The sequence below is a fragment of the Fundulus heteroclitus genome, chromosome 8, assembly GCF_011125445.2.
Source record: "Fundulus heteroclitus isolate FHET01 chromosome 8, MU-UCD_Fhet_4.1, whole genome shotgun sequence".
Classification (NCBI taxonomy): Eukaryota; Metazoa; Chordata; class Actinopteri; order Cyprinodontiformes; family Fundulidae; genus Fundulus; species Fundulus heteroclitus.
The window spans coordinates 4,335,198-4,350,961 of record NC_046368.1 but is presented as its reverse complement, the minus strand read 5'-3'; the positions used below and the strand labels follow the sequence as shown (position 1 = coordinate 4,350,961).

Below are 15,764 nucleotides of genomic sequence, written 5' to 3'. Positions count from 1 at the left end.
TGATAGAGGATGATCTGCCTCCCCTGATGATGTCACAGCTAACAGAACGCCAGACCAGGTGTACCTTCTATGAAGAGAAAAATGACAGAGAACAAAAAGTTAAAAGCTGAAATAATAACAAACAATGCAGATTGGAGAGCAGTAGGAGAACTCAGCAGAGAGAGAGAAATAGACCCTGATGTCCTCCAGCAGCCTAAGCCTATAGCAGCATAACTATAGAGGTAGCTCAGGGTAACATGAGCCACTCTGACTAGAAGCTTTGTCACAAAGGAAAGTTTTAAGATTAGTCTTAAAAGTAGACGGGGTGTCTGCCTCACGGACCAAAACTGGGAGTTGTTCTGTAAAAAGCCCATCTTACTACTCCAGTTCACTCAAAATTTGGTCCAAATTCAGTTAAAATCAACCCAAGTTATTAAAAATTAATTTGTTGTACAATAGCAGTCGGAAGCCAAAAGTATTCACCCCCTTTGGCATTTCTGGTGTTTGTTGCTTCCCGACCTAAAATGGAAAGTTGGAGAGTTTGAACCATTTTATTCACAGAACATACCGACAACTTTGAAGATGGACTTTTTTTTATGGTGAAGCAAACAACAAATAAAACTAAATAACAGAACAATTCAGCCTGCATTACTATTTACACTCTAAAGTCGGTCCTTCTTGCTGCCAGTGTCTTTGGACATTCTCAGCTGCGTTGATGCCTGGACTTTGACTAGGCCATTAAACCCGTCGAGTGTTGCTTTAGCGGCCTGCTTCGGATCTTTGTCCTGCTGGAGGGAGAACCTCCGCCCCGTCCCCCAGTCTCTGCTGCTGAGGAACATCCCACAGCATGATGCTGCCACCACCGTGTCTCACTGTGAGGACAGGCTTCTGGGGGGATGGGATGTGTTGCCTTTGGACAGTTTTAGTCTTTTTGGACCTCTGCAGCTCCTTCAGGGGGACCTTTGGTCTCTGCTGCCCCTCATCCAGGACTTCCTGACCCGGTCTGCGAGTTCTGGAGGGCGACCCTCTCCTGGCAGGTCTGCTGTGGTACCAGGTGTTCTCCATGTGAAGATGGTGGATCTCATGGTGCTCCAGGAGAACATCAGAGATATTTTTATAGCCATTCCCTGACTTGTCTGGAGCTCCTTGGTCTTCGTGGTGTTTCTGCCTCCTGCTTGGTGCTGCTGCACCTCTGCAGCCTTCCAGGAAACGTCTGTCTATCCTCACAGGTCATTGGAACCGTTGGATCTGGACCTTCATGGGCCGGACCATCAGGGAAAGCCTGAACACTGACTGGTCGTGCTTTAATGCACCGAGGATTATTTCTGAAAGTGTTTCTCTGTGTCAGGGTTTGGTGTTGGAGGAGAACCCAGGAGGAGAAGAGGAGCTGTTCCAGATTGCTGCTCTGAGCCAGGAGCTGAACGTTCACCTCCAGCAGCTGCAGAGACGGACGGAGCAGGAGCTCAGAAACATCCAAGCCCAGTGAGTAAATACCAGCGCCCCACCCTCTGAGGGGGAAGTGTCAGGATTTTACTTCAGGACACAAACTTTTCTGGATAAATAGCTTTTTCTGGAATTCTCTGTTTAATTCTGATTTGTTTTCTCCTTTTAAATAATATTTTCATATTATGGTTCTCTCTGTTCAGCTTATGGGATGCTGGATTCTAGATGCTTTTTGGAATCCAGTGAATTGAAGGAATTTCTACTGACTTGGACCAAGTCAGTGAATTAAATGTTTTCAGATTCAGTGAATTTAGTTGCCTTGGAATTGGAGAATCCTGTTTTGGGATGATTTAGTTTGACTTGAACTGCAATTATTTGTAGCACATTGGATTGTGTTGGATCGCAATTAAATGAAGCTACACAGCATTTAGGTGTAATTAATTGTTTATTAGAATATTTATTGTGATAGAGATACCAGATATAACATGGTTGTCGTCGGTATTAGTGAATTTTTAACATCAGTATCATTACCATAAGTGAAACTGGACCGATTTCTAACAAACGACGTTCATTTCCATCTTCCTTTCTGGAGGGGATGTCCATATATGGAGTTTGTTTGGTCATGTGACAGAGATGCGGATGCAGCACAGGATTGTGGGAAGTTTAACTGAAGCGGAGGAGCAAATCAGCAGTGTGGTCGTTTTTTTTCGGTGTTGAAAGAATGACTAATCATGCAGATATCACTGCTGTCATTGGTAATTATCAGTTTTCTGACATAACGCGATATTAATGTTGGACGTTGATATGGGCTCAAATGTTCCTAACCGTGCATCCCTGGTTTGAAATGAATGGGAAGGAATTTGCTGCTGGCATATTGAATCAAAATCTTAGTCTTAGGTAAATTGGACTTTAATTAATAGGAAACAATCTCCATATCGGCTGTATTTATCTTTAATCAGACTTTATTACATGTCGTAGGATTGAATTGGAATAGCTGGATTATTTATTTTTCTGCGTTAAAGGAATCTTGATCTTTCGTCTGAATCGGATTTATTTAGATCAAAAGTTTAATCAAACTAGGTTTAGTTTAATTTAATTGGGTCGTATAAAGTATTGATGTGAACTGGATTGAAGAAGGATTGTATTTTCAGGAATGCAGCTGCATGCAAATTTGATACGAATTACATAAAAGTTCAGATGGAGCATTAAACTGCAACAATTTGGACAAAACTGAATAACTGAGCAGCAGTTTGACTGACTTGTGTTGTACTGTGTCATAAACAACTTTAATTGGCAGGATTTGTTAAAATGACGTGAACTGCACTGTGTTCAAAGATATAGTGACTCTAATTGATTTAAACGTTTGTTCTTACTGGATTGAATTAGATCATAAGATCATAATCTAGTTTAATTGGACAATATATTGTAAACTGGTAATGTTAAAACTGAATTTAACTGGCTTGACTAGATTTAGTTTATTTAAATTGATGATCTCGTGTAGTTGACTTCAGCTGAGCTGAAATCGCATCCTAACTGAATTAAATTGGACTAAATTTGTTTAAACGTGAATAGAGCTGTGTTTGGATTGAATTTGATTCTAATTGACTTAATTTTAGCTTTACCTGGACAATCAATCGCATTTGCAATATAATCACAATTTTAATAAACGTGATTTCCACTTTGCAGAGGCCTGCAGGTTTTGGCTACGTAACAATTAATGGGTCAGTCGCGTCCTTTAGGTGTGGGTAAAATGTTTAAAGTGGGTTTGCTCCACATGGAAGGGAAGAGAGTTGCAGCAGTGAGATAATCTACTTTTATTACTTGTTATAGAGGTTATTGAAACTTTCTCTGGTTAATGCAGAGAAAAGTCAAAATTAAATTGAAATTATGGTTGAAATAAATCGGAATTTTTGATTTTTGGCAAAATCGTACAGCCCTAATTGGATCATAATCAATTTAGCTAGTATTTACTTGTGACATACAAGAGTTACACTGAAGTGTACTACTTCCGTTTGAATTTGTAACTTTTATAATCAAATTGATTGATTAGAATTATGCTGAATCTGCTTAAATATGGATAAAAATAACAGAGTTCCTATACTGTCCTTATTTCAGGTCCAGTCTATTGAATTTTATTATAACTGACCTGAACTGTGGCTTGAAACTGGATCAAATCTGTCTGTTATTCGACTGTTTTATTTAAGCTGAACCGTACTTATTTTTATTTAAATTGAATCAGACTGAATTTGTCAGAAAATCGGACTGTTTTTTTAACCACTACAGCCAGGTAGGATCTGGTCTGTGTTGTGCGCAACACAGTAAAAACTGTTTTGTGTTGAATAAAAACACGGTTATTGAAATTATTAAAGTGAAAATGTTTTTAAGGATTTAGCTCTTAGGTCAGAAAGTGCAGCTGACTGAAGGCTTCCCTCCAGAGCTAAAGATTGTTTATATTTTCCTTCAAAGAAGATCTGTTATACACTGACATAAACAAATTAGATTAATAATTACTAAATGAACCGGCTGATATTTCCTTTTCTTGTCTGAGTTCTCGGTCTGAGGGGTTCTGCAGGTTTTATTGGATTACGTGAACCACAGACATGCTGCCTTTGGCCTCTGCAGAGATCAGGGCTGTGCTTTGGTGTTTGAACATGAGTGGGTGTGGATCAGCTCAGGGTTGGTTTGTGGCACATTTTGTTTTTCATCTCCTGACAGCAGCAGGTTCTGCTTCGCTGCAGCAGACAACAGGATCCTACTTGCCCTCCTGGGTTTGTGTCGCTGAGACGTTGAGGGCGATCAAGGGAGAGAAATTGAAAGTGGAGTTTTTTTTTTTTTTTTTTTTAGTTTGTTTTTTTAATTCTGCTGGCATGACGAGGAACTCCTGGTAACCTGCATCCGTGGGAACCTGTGCAAACTAAAATATTCTCTCCTGCAAACCTGTTAAAAGCCATTGGGGAGCCACCAGTTTCCTGAGTGGCTGTGGAAATCAGACGTTTTTCACCTTGAGCTGCTTGGTTAGTGTCTGCAGAGATGCAGCCTCTGTCCACCTCACCAACCTGTGAAGCTGAAGGAGCCGTTTCATCTGGAAGATGTTTGAACGTAAAGTCTGAAGCACAAGAGGGAACTAAAACTGTTCAGAAGTAGCTGCTCATGGTTCTGGTCCATTTCTTTTAAGCATAGATTTGCTGTAAATTACTGGCTGGTTAGACGATAGACGTTTAAGGATTTGCAGCATCTTTGATATTTGCTGTGCAAGTTTCTCTCCAACACGTGTTTTACCGAGTTTGATTTGTTTATACTTTGGTTGCAGCCTGTAAAACGTTTTATCAGCTGTTCCTGACAGCAGAGAGCTGATCTGAGGAGATCATTTAAGTCACCAATTAGAGACCAGCATGAGGTCACATGCTGAAGCCTAAAAGGTTAAAAACAGACGCGTTCATCTGGCCGGCTGCAACCCAAACTGGAACAGGGGTGCTGAAAAAAAATCAGGGCAGGCACATTTTATGAAAGAAACATTTATTTCATAATTTATGTTTACCGTCCACGCCTTTTTTTTACTGCAATTTTGATAGAGGTGATGCTGCAGCGCCCCCTGTTGACAAGCCAGCACACTGCCCCCCCCATTTACATTTCAACAAATATTTGGTCCACCAGCACAGGTGGCCGATGCAGATGGAAGATTTTATCTGTTAATTAGGACAAAATTATTAGAGAAAAGTTAAAATCCTAAAATGTTAAGTACAACACAAAGTATTCATCTTTTAATAAACACACTTTTGACATTCTCTTTAATTTCATAGTAACATCAATGACATTTAATTACTCAAACGCAGACTTTGGTGCATTACAATCTGCTTAAAATTCAATTGTTAATCACAGCAAGTGTTTTCAAAGAACAACTCACCCAAATACTGTTCTTTTATTGCTAGAGCAAAAACAGTTTAGTTTATTATTGGTAAAGAGTCAAATTAAATCGTTCATAGTAAACTGGATGAATACAAGAAATTAGCAAAACCTTTTTTTTATTTTTATTTTTTTTTTGGATCTACAATAATTTACACATTAATTTTCTACAAAAAAATCAGACTAATTTATTTAGTTAAAAATTATCATATTTTGTAGACCAGGCAAAAAATGTACATGTTTTGGTTTAAAAAAAAAAGTGTTAATATTTTGCCCCTCGAGTTCCTTTGACTTGACAATTTTGGCCCATGTACAGAAAAGTTTGGACACCCCTGACTGAAAGTTTTCACGCAGTGACTGGGGACATTTTTGTCTGTCTCCGCCTGCCTGTTTCTAAGTGGGAGTCACCGTAGCAACCAGGCGGGAATCACCGTGGCAACCAGTGACTCAGCAGTTTTCTTACATTACTCAGCATTACTCAGCTTATTAAATAAATGCATCATGGTGTTTATTGTAAATGTAGTCTCTGCTGTAATTTAGCTTTCTAAGCCTTAAAGAAAAGCAAACAGGAAGAGGGTTAAACTTGGATTTTCAAAATAAATCAGATATTTTTCAAAATAAGACTACTCGTGTTATGGATTTTTTTTTTAATAAATAATTCAAATGCTTCATATTTCTTCAAACTGCATAAAGTAAATTTTTATTAAAAAAATTTCTCACAATTTCAGAGAAAATGTTTCCAAACAGGAAGTGAACCCTTTAAGTCGGTTTAAACAGCCGGGTGGGGCTCGTTTGGCTTTTTTGGAGGATTTTGACATTCAGTTGGAGTTTCTTCATATTTTTAGGTTTTTGTTGTTTAAAGGGGATAACAAGGAGCAGTCTGATTGTTTAGCTGTAGATATCCTGGCATAAATGAGGGCAGCATCAATGATGAAGTCAAAGCTTTCCCTCACTTTTAGAAAAAAACAACTAAAGAATTTGTTCGAAAGTTTGTGAAGTTTCCCCAGTTTCCTTATTTTAAACTTCTACAGACACCAGCGACGCATTAACCTGTTGTTTTGGACAAAAATCAGCATTTTGCTTCACCTACTTTATATTTTGGACATGAAACATGTTCAGGGTTTTAAAAATCCAATATATTTAGGAGTTACTTGTTAGTGTAAATGGTGAAAACGTCTCTTAACAGACACTGAAGTCTCTGTTTCTGAGTCAGATGAAGACAAACGTCCCCATCAGAGACCAGATTCAACCCGGTTTTCCCTTGCCTGTCCCTTTTCTGCAGAACTTCAGCCCAAGTGTTGCAGCTCTCGGCTCTCATGACATCAGCCCGTTTTCTTTTCATTGTTTTAGTGAAGACGAGTTAAAACACATCGAGGTGTGGCAGCAGAGGCACACCCTCACCTTAAACTCTGATCTAATTCCAGGAAAAGCTCTTAATTTCCCAACCATTCAGAGTCCAGATGCCAACTCTGGTTGATTCCTATCACCGCTCGGCTCAAACTCTTAGATCAGACGAGCAGCTGCCTAATAAAACTACCTGATGTCAGCGCTGTCATGTCCTCCCGGCTTCACTGGAACAACACCTCGCTCTGCTTTCATTTCACCGGGAGTTTCCTGGGCAGCAGGGCGGGTCGGGATGAACGTTGGCTGCGCTATGCTTCCTGATCTTTAGCGGTTAACTCAGTGAACATGATTATACTCTTTACACCTGATGTGATTTGAAAAGAAAAGTGTTTGCTGATTTGTGACCGTTATCAAACCCCCTCCCCTCCTGCTGCTGTGATGCTCAGGTGGGTTTTCTGGTCTTTACGGAGTGAAACCACTGAGCTATATAATATACACTGGAGTGCTGATTTTGCCGAAAAACTGAAGTCACTGGCCGCCATCTTGCTACTCCCTACTCTCACAGAATCCCACAGGATTTTCTTGCAATAACAAACAGTTTTCTGGCTGTGTGAAAACGTTTCACAGGTAATTCTACAGTCAGTGGATGTACTAACACTATCAACTACTAGGAAATTAGATGCTGAAATATTTTACATGTTATTAATATTAAATATATATATATATATATATACACACATATGTAAATATATGTTTATGTATATTGTTATTTATATATTTAGAAATGTTATATATGTATATTTAAAGGCATACTATGCAACATTTTTCAGTTAATTAATGTGTTCCATACCGTTTTGGATGATTAAATGAGTCATTTCAGGTCGAACAAGGGTTTTCTTGGCCGCCCTGGGGGTCTGTGGAGGAAATACCGCACTTGCAATTGCAGGAGCTCACGGCCCGCACATACAGAAGTCTTGCTTTACGGCGAGAACTCCATGTGTTTTTTCCCTGCCATTCACTATATGCACGCGCGAAAGCAACAACAAAGAACCGCGTGTTAACGTCAAATAAACATGCAAGCATATCGAGTTTTATTATTATTATTATAATCTTTTTTTTTTTTTTTTTTATGTTGGCGAGACGCTACCGCGGCGGCCGCAGCGAGGCGGTGGCGGTAGCGTCTCGCCAACATAAAAAAAAAAAAAAATAATAATAACAATAAAACTGCCGAGGCGGTCGCGGCTTGGCGAGGCGGCCGCCGCGGCCGCCTCGCCAAGATAGCGCTGCGGGAAACCCTGATGTTCATACCTTCACTGTGTTAGTCATTGTTTGTACTGCCGTTTTTTCCACTTTTCGTTGCGTTCGCCTGTCTGCTAAGCTCAAAACAACCGCGCCTGGCTTGATGGAGAAACCAGAACAGCTGAGCATCTTTATGACAGTGCACTTTTACTTTCGCCCTCTGGGGGGCGCCTCGCTGGAAAATCAACCCTGGTTGTATAGTATACCTTTAAATGAATAAAATGCAAAATATTTCAGCACATGACTTTCTCAGTACTTGATAGTTTTAGAACATAACATAAAAGTATATGACATTTGACATTTTAAAAGTCTTAAGCCGCCCTGAACATGAGAAAATCCTCGTTATTCGATGCTGTAGCGCACATATTCCCTAGTTACTGGAGGAAAATAGGGAGTACCAATATGGCGGCTGGTGGCTTCAAAGCGACTCGTTCTAACAGACGGTGATTAGCACTCCAGTGTATAATATAGCTCAGTGAGTGAAACCTGCACCGGTCAGACCAAAGTAGAGACGTCTGGCTTCATATCAGCAGCACCTGATACACATCACCAAGCACGGCGGTGGAGGCATGATGATACGGGCCTGGCTCTGCAGCCAAAGGACCTGGGCACCTTAACGTTGATATCCAGAGCGGTTCACAGCCCTCCAGGGACAAACATGAGTCCATTTGTCCGACCAAACTGGGTCATCCGGATCAGAATGCCAGAGGAAGAAAAGGATCAAGGTGGCCTAGTCAAAGTCCAGACCTTTGGCGGATTGAAATGCTGTGGAAGCTGTCTGCACACCTCAATCATTTGGAAAATTTCATCTCTCTAAGTTATAAAAAGAGTTATTTTAGGAGATTTCAGCTGGCGGCTCAGTCCCGTTCTGTCCAGATAAGCAGGAGACCAGAATGGGAAGAGGTGTACTTTCCATAACGACGGGAGGTGTTGCCTTCATTTTCCCACTGACAGGCTGTGGTTATGCAACCAGACGTCAGATCGTTGCCAAGACCAACAGGCGGACTGACAGGCTGGAAACCTCCCAAGTGAGCTCTGTCAACTCGGCTCTCCGGCTTCACGTTCGCCTCGTCTTTAAATCTTCTGAAGTCCTGAAAGTGGTGGAAAAGCTGCCGAACCTGATGGAAACGTCAGATAACTGTCACTGGAAACGTGTCACAAATCGTTTGAATCGCAGGGGTTTTCTCTCTGAGCGCGTGTGACTGGGGGGGGGGGGAGTTTCCGTTGTTCCGCCACATTTGCTGCCTAGGTGCCCCTGAGCAGCGCGCCCCAACTGTAAAGCACACTGCAAAAACAGATCTAAAAATAAGTAAAATGTTCTTAAAGTTAGTGTATTTATCCTTTATTTGAGCAGGTAAATAAGATTATCTGCCAATGGAATGAGTATTTTTACCCCTAAAATAAGATAATTAGATATCCTGCACTTGAAATAAGATGATGGAGATGAATTGTTCCTGTTTTAAGTGCAAAAATCTCATTCCATTGGCAGATCATCTCATTTACCTGCTCAACTCGAGGACAAATGCACTCATTTTAAGAACATTTTACTTATTTTTAGTTCAGTTTTTGCAGTGTAAGGGTTGCAGCTGGACCTTTCTCCTCTACGCTAACGGTTTTATACAGGAAAGAATAATTTTCTGTAACACCGTTGGCTGCATCGGATGTCAACTCCAGGTTCTCCCATGTTCTGATGCAAAGTGCATGCCCCCCCCCCCCCCGCCCATCTACATTTCACTAAATATTAGGTCTGCACAGGTGGCCGATGCAGATGCAAGATTTTATCTGCTAATTAGGGCAAAATTGTTAGAGAAAAGTTAAAATCCTAAACAATTGAAAATGTTAAGTACAACACAAAGTATTCATCTTTTAATAAACACACTTTTGACATTCTCTTTAATTTCATAGTAACATCTATGACATTTAATTACTCAAATGCAGACTTTGGTGCATTACAATCTGCTTAGAATTCAATTATTAATCACAGTGTCAAGTGTTTTCAGAGAACAACTCACCCAAATAATGTTCTTTTATTGCTAGACTAAAACCAGTTCAGTTTATTATTGATGTGTGTGATGGCGGTAGCTTTGAGATCTGGAACCAGCAGCCAGATGGTTGTCCCACCAGGACAGTAACCAGGCCAGGTATATTTCATGTGAATGAATCCATTTTCTGATAGAACCATGAATGGAAATCCAGAGTAAATTCTGTGCTTCGGGCTGTTTTCTTGTGAAATAAATTAATTTAGGTGTAAAAGACGCCGTAGTAACGCTTCTGCGTACCTAACCTGTGTGACGGTCCACCCGGGCTTCAGGTTCTGGTTTCTGTGTTCATGTGGACCTGATCCACCACAATGTGACCCGGGGAATTAATCTCTTCAGTTTCAGAATCTTTGTTGGTGTGGGTCTGCTTCGGTTGACCAATCAGAGGAGCTCGTTTCAGTGATGTCACAATAGAAGCGTTAATTGGCTTTTTAGGTTGTGATTGATGGTTCCCCACGCTTTCTACGGCCTTTTACTCTTTTATTTTTCTTCTTCATTCGAGTTTGAATCATTTGTTCTCGTTTTCAGTCCAGCGGTTTCAGGTCAACTTATCCCTGATTTTTTTTTTTTTATTTATTTCCTGTTTGGTTTCCTCCTGCTTCCATTTTACAGCCGTAAACTAAACCTTTTCTGCTCCAATCATGCAGGATGACTTTATTTCTCTGTGTAGTTGATTCGGTTCATATTCTATGGTGTGTGTGAAAAAGTATTTACCCTCTTAAACATTTCTTCTGCCTTTGAGTATTCCAATCATCAAACGGATTTTAATGTCGTACAAAGATAACCTGACTGAAACCAAAAAGACGTTATTAATGGTGCCGTATCAAGAGTTTTACGAACCACACCCGGGCCTGATTAGTGTCGGACCAAGACGTCCCTTAATTAGACTTTTTCTCACCACTCAAAGCAGCCGAAAGAGATCGTATCTGCAGAAATAGAAGAACCGATAAAGACCAAAGTCACTGTCGTCAAATCCATCTGGGGAGGAAAACAAAGTAATTTCTAAGGCTCTGGACTCCAGAGAACCACAGTGAGAACCATCGTCCACACATGGAGGAAACGTGGAACGATGGGGAACCTTCCCAGGAGAGCCCCGACCGACCAGAATCGCTCCAGGAGGTCAGATGCTGCCCTGATGGAACCATGAATTCTGCTCTCTAGAAGCTCCGACCATCATTTGGTGACTTCAAGCTGAGGCGTGTGCCGATGTTCCAGATACCAGCAGGTCCACCTCTGAACGGCTCAAAGAAAAATAAACTGAATTAATGTTTTACTAACATCTGTGGGGCTGTGCTCACTGTCAGTGGTTCTGATCCTTCACATGGTCGTAACCCTCTGGTAGCTCCATCCATCTGGAGATGAGAGGTTCTCCTTCAGACAATCGTGATCAGATGCTCCAACCACACTTCAAAAACGGAACTAAAAATAAGTAAAATGTGCTTAAAATTTGTGTATCTTTCCTTGATTTGAGCAGGTAAATAAGATGTTTTGCCAATAGAATAAGAATTTTGCACCTAAAATTGGAACAATTCATCTCTATCATCTTATTTCAGGTGCATTATATCTAATTATCTTATTTTAGGGGTCAAAATACTTATTCCATTGGCAAATAATCTTATTTACCTGCTCAAATCTAGGACAAAAACACTAATTTTAAGAACATTTTACTTATTTTTAGATCAGTTTTTGAAGTGCAACCAGAAGATAAGATAAGCTTTATTGATCTCATTGGAGAATCTCACATGTCACATCGGCTCAGTAATCAGTAGTCATAGGAAAGAGGAGTCAAGTAGGACGAGGTGCATCAAATATATACACAGTATGTCCTCGTTATACTCTACGCTGATGAAGCCGCCGTCCTACAGAAGTCCGCTTTCAACCCCCTTCATCCAGTATCTGGATCTTTCGCTGAGTTTAGCAGAATGAGAGGAAAAAATTCATAATTTTCTTGAAAGCCTCTGAGCACCGACGGTCATGACTTTAAAGACACCAGAACCTAATCTGTAATGATCACTGAACGTCCACTCAGAGTGAAAATATATGGAAATAATGCAGAAATGTCCAATAAATCAGCTGCTACAACATAACAGCCAGGAGCTTTTCTCTCTGCAGGAGGAATGTAGATGAGTGTTGATTCATATCTGTAAATGTTTGTGTTTTAAATGTCATCTTTCCTGAAGACGAGGAGAAATACGCGCCACGAAAAGGAAGAATTTTTCCAGAAATATGTCAAATATTATTCCTGAAATGATTTATGGAGTAAAATTAGACAACTATGGAGTAGAACTGTTTATGTCAGCTCTGCATCACCAAATATTAACCCCTAATGAATCTCTGTCCTTCAGGCGATTCTTCCACTTGATAAACTCGTTAACAGAATATTATTTCTGTTTTAGGTTTTAAGAATTGTAATAATTTAGTTGCTGATGGCCATTTGGCTTCATCACAGCCTCCTCCTCTTCCTCACAAACAAAAGCCTTTGTGCCTCTTTGACTTCAGCTCCTCTGGTGCTTTCTAGCAGAGGTTCAGCGCCTCCCAGTGGACAGATGGGGAATCATCATTTTAAAGCACAGCAGCAGTCTGAGGACATCCAGACATCAGTGTTAATAAAAACCAAGTTAACTTGCAAAGTGAAACATTTTCTTCGTTCCACCAAACGAGAAGCTGCAGCTTTAGATTAAAACTGATATCCAGGCTTTAACCACGAGAAATAAACACCAAACATCTGTGTGTTCGCCTTCAGACGGCTAGAAACATGCAGACTATCAGGTGCATTGATTCTCCGGCTCTTCTGGGGCAAAACAGAACAAAAAGGGCTTCATTCAGATTTGGCTTGATTCAAAGAAACAGAAAACTGCATAAGTTGTCGTCCGTGTTGCTTAAAGTACTTCTTGATTCTGAGATCGACTAACTCGGAAATACATGCATTAGTGACCATATTTTAAAAAACAATTGGCATTAAGATCGTGATTGTTGGTATCTTGTTGCCATGTCAACAGATCAATGCTTGTGAACGAATGATGTCATCAGTCAGGTGACACCCGACGCAACATTTTTTTTATGAGCCTTGCGTTAAAAAGCCTTAAAAATCCACTTTGTCATCGAATTTTTTTTTTTTTTTTTTCCTCGGGTCATACTAATATATGAACTTTCTAATATATAGCAACTTGTATGATCTCAGAGTCAAGAAGTACTTTAATAATTAAAAATATATATAAATATTTTTTGCAGATAAAGGCTAAATTCTTTTATGTTAGCTTGGTTTATTGAATGATCTCCAGAAGAACAGCCCCAGTTAGTGTCCAGGACTAAAACTGCCTAAATGAAAAAATAAAGAGAAATAAATGAAAGTCATTTAAATCTGGCAGACAAGCAGCTGTAAAGTCAAAGCTGAGACACTTTGAAGGAAACCTGGACATAAATGTGCATAAAGGGAATGAACTGAGGAAGCAATGAGCTTACATCTATGAATATTTATACAAGCTAAAGACATTTTCAATATCTTCAATTTTATTTGTAATTAAAAAAGGAAATAAAAATAGACAAAAACACAATATAGGATAAAACCTTTAGATTGTTTAACAGTTTAGCTGTTAATCTAATTTAGATGAAGTCTAAAACTTAATTTTAGAAAAGTTTTTTCAGTTTCTATTTTGTTTCAGCATTAGTCCTCCATATTTCAGTATTCATCTATTTCTATATTTCAATACTTTTAATCGCGGCAGTATTGGTCCTCCATACATTTGTGTTTCTGTGACCCTTGTTAATTCTGGCAGTTCTGGTCGTCTGTATTTGTGTTGCTGTGGAATGAGGACTGATGTTTATTGTAGCAGGGACGGGTCTCTGAGGAGCTAATCTTTGCGTATCTGTCGTGTCGTCAGACTCTCTCAGATCGAAGGCCGCCTGCAGCAGCTGAGCGCTGAGCTGTCGGAGCTTCAGCAGAGGAAGAAACGGGCCGAAGAAGAGCTGAAGACGACTTCCTGTCCTCAGACGACCGCCGTAAGTGACCGCAGGGAAAACGTTAGATTTCACACTGTAAGGAAACGTTCAGCAGCTAAAGCAAAAGCATAAACTCATTGATTAAGACTCATGGTCACAAAGTGCAAAAGTTGTTTATTGATTATTATTGTTGAGTCACATGACCAGATTATTTGAAAACCACAGTTGCAGTAAGCATGAAGCTACCCACCTTATAAAGCACATGATATACAGGACTGACTCAGAAAATTAGAATATTGTGATAAAGTTCTTTATTTTCTGTAATGCAATTACAAAACATGAAATGTCATACATTTTGGATTCATTACAAATCAACTGAAATATCGCAAGCCTTTTATTGTTTTAATATCGCTGATTATGACGTACAGCTGAAGAAACCTCAAAAATCCTATCTCAAAATATTAGAATATTTCCTCAGACCAAGTAAAAAAATAAAAAATTATAACAGCAAAACAAAATCAAACATTTGAAAATGTCCATTAATGCGCTCAGTACTTGGTTGGGAATCCTTTTGCACAGATTACTGCATCAATGCGGCGTGGCATGGAGGCAATCAGCCTGTGGCATTGCTGAGGTGTTATGGATGCCCAGGATGCTTCAATAGCGGCCTTTAGCTCATTTGCATTGTTGGCTCTGGTGTCTTTCAGCTTCTTCTTCACAATAGCCCACAAATTCTCTATGGGGTTCAGGTCAGGGGAATTGGCAGGCCAATCAAGGACAGTAATGCCATGGTCAGTACACCAGTTACTGTGAGAATCTGATGTCGTCTCTTAACCACTACCATACTTGTGATTTAGTTTACTGAACCAAGCTGAGTGTTTTTCACGGCTCAGGAAACCCTGCAGTGTTTACAGTTAATTAGACGATTCAAGTGATTAGTTCAATAGCCTACTAGTATACTTTTTCACCATATTCTAATATTTTGAGATAGGATATTTGAGTTTCTTCAGCTGTACGCCATAATCAGCGATATTAAAACAATAAAAGGCTTGCGATATTTCAGTTGATTTGTAATGAATCCAGAATGTATGACATTTCATGTTTTGTAATTGCATTACAGAAAATAAAGAACTTTATCACAATATTCTAATTTTCCGAGACAGTCCTGTATTACTGCGTTCCAGTTAAAAAAACAAATACTGAACAATGTTGAGCAAGACCGACCAACTCTATGAGTGAGTTTTTGCAGTTTAAAGCTCTTTTAATGGCCTCAGAGAAGCAACTGTTGGTGCTTTTCAGTCTGGGGAGGGTCTAAGGTCGTCATTGTGCAGAGAGGGAGAGATTATTCCCAAGAGGAGAACATCTACCAGTAGGTCTAGTCAAAGTCCAGACCTCAGCCTGGCTAAGAACATTGACATTTAGTTTTTGATGAATATTGCATAAAAAGACGAGGCTCTGTTTGAATAAATTTAAGACCTCCTTAGCAATAAATTATTTCAGATGAAAGAAAATTTTGTGAAGATGTTAACAATGTGTTTTCCATCAATTTGTGTTTTTAGTTTCGTCTGTGTGCGCATCAGAAGCTCCAGGTCTCCATCACTGAGCGTTTGGTCCAGTCTGAGCAGCTGCTCTTCCAGGAGCAGGCACTGAGCGCGCTCCGTAACCTGCTGACACAGGACCTGCACAGGTACCAGGAGGAGACCCGTAAACTCGCCCGCTTCACCGAGAAGATCAGCGGAAAAAAAGCCCAAAGGTAGGCAGGTCCGCGCTGAAATGACCGATTTCTGCATCGGCAGCCTGGAGGAGCGCCTCGGCTGC

At 40.0% G+C, this 15,764-nt stretch overlaps 1 protein-coding gene across 1 annotated transcript in view; it reads left to right on the top strand.

Annotated features, from left to right (window-relative positions):
- Positions 1-15,764, top strand: part of LOC105938969 (cingulin-like protein 1) — a 70,354-nt gene that overhangs the window by 26,771 nt on the left and 27,819 nt on the right. The window contains exons 3-5 of the mRNA XM_036140697.1: positions 1,328-1,461; positions 13,889-14,006; positions 15,506-15,699. Coding sequence (XP_035996590.1) covers positions 1,328-1,461; positions 13,889-14,006; positions 15,506-15,699 — 446 coding nt within the window. The remainder of the gene's footprint in view (positions 1-1,327; positions 1,462-13,888; positions 14,007-15,505; positions 15,700-15,764) is intronic.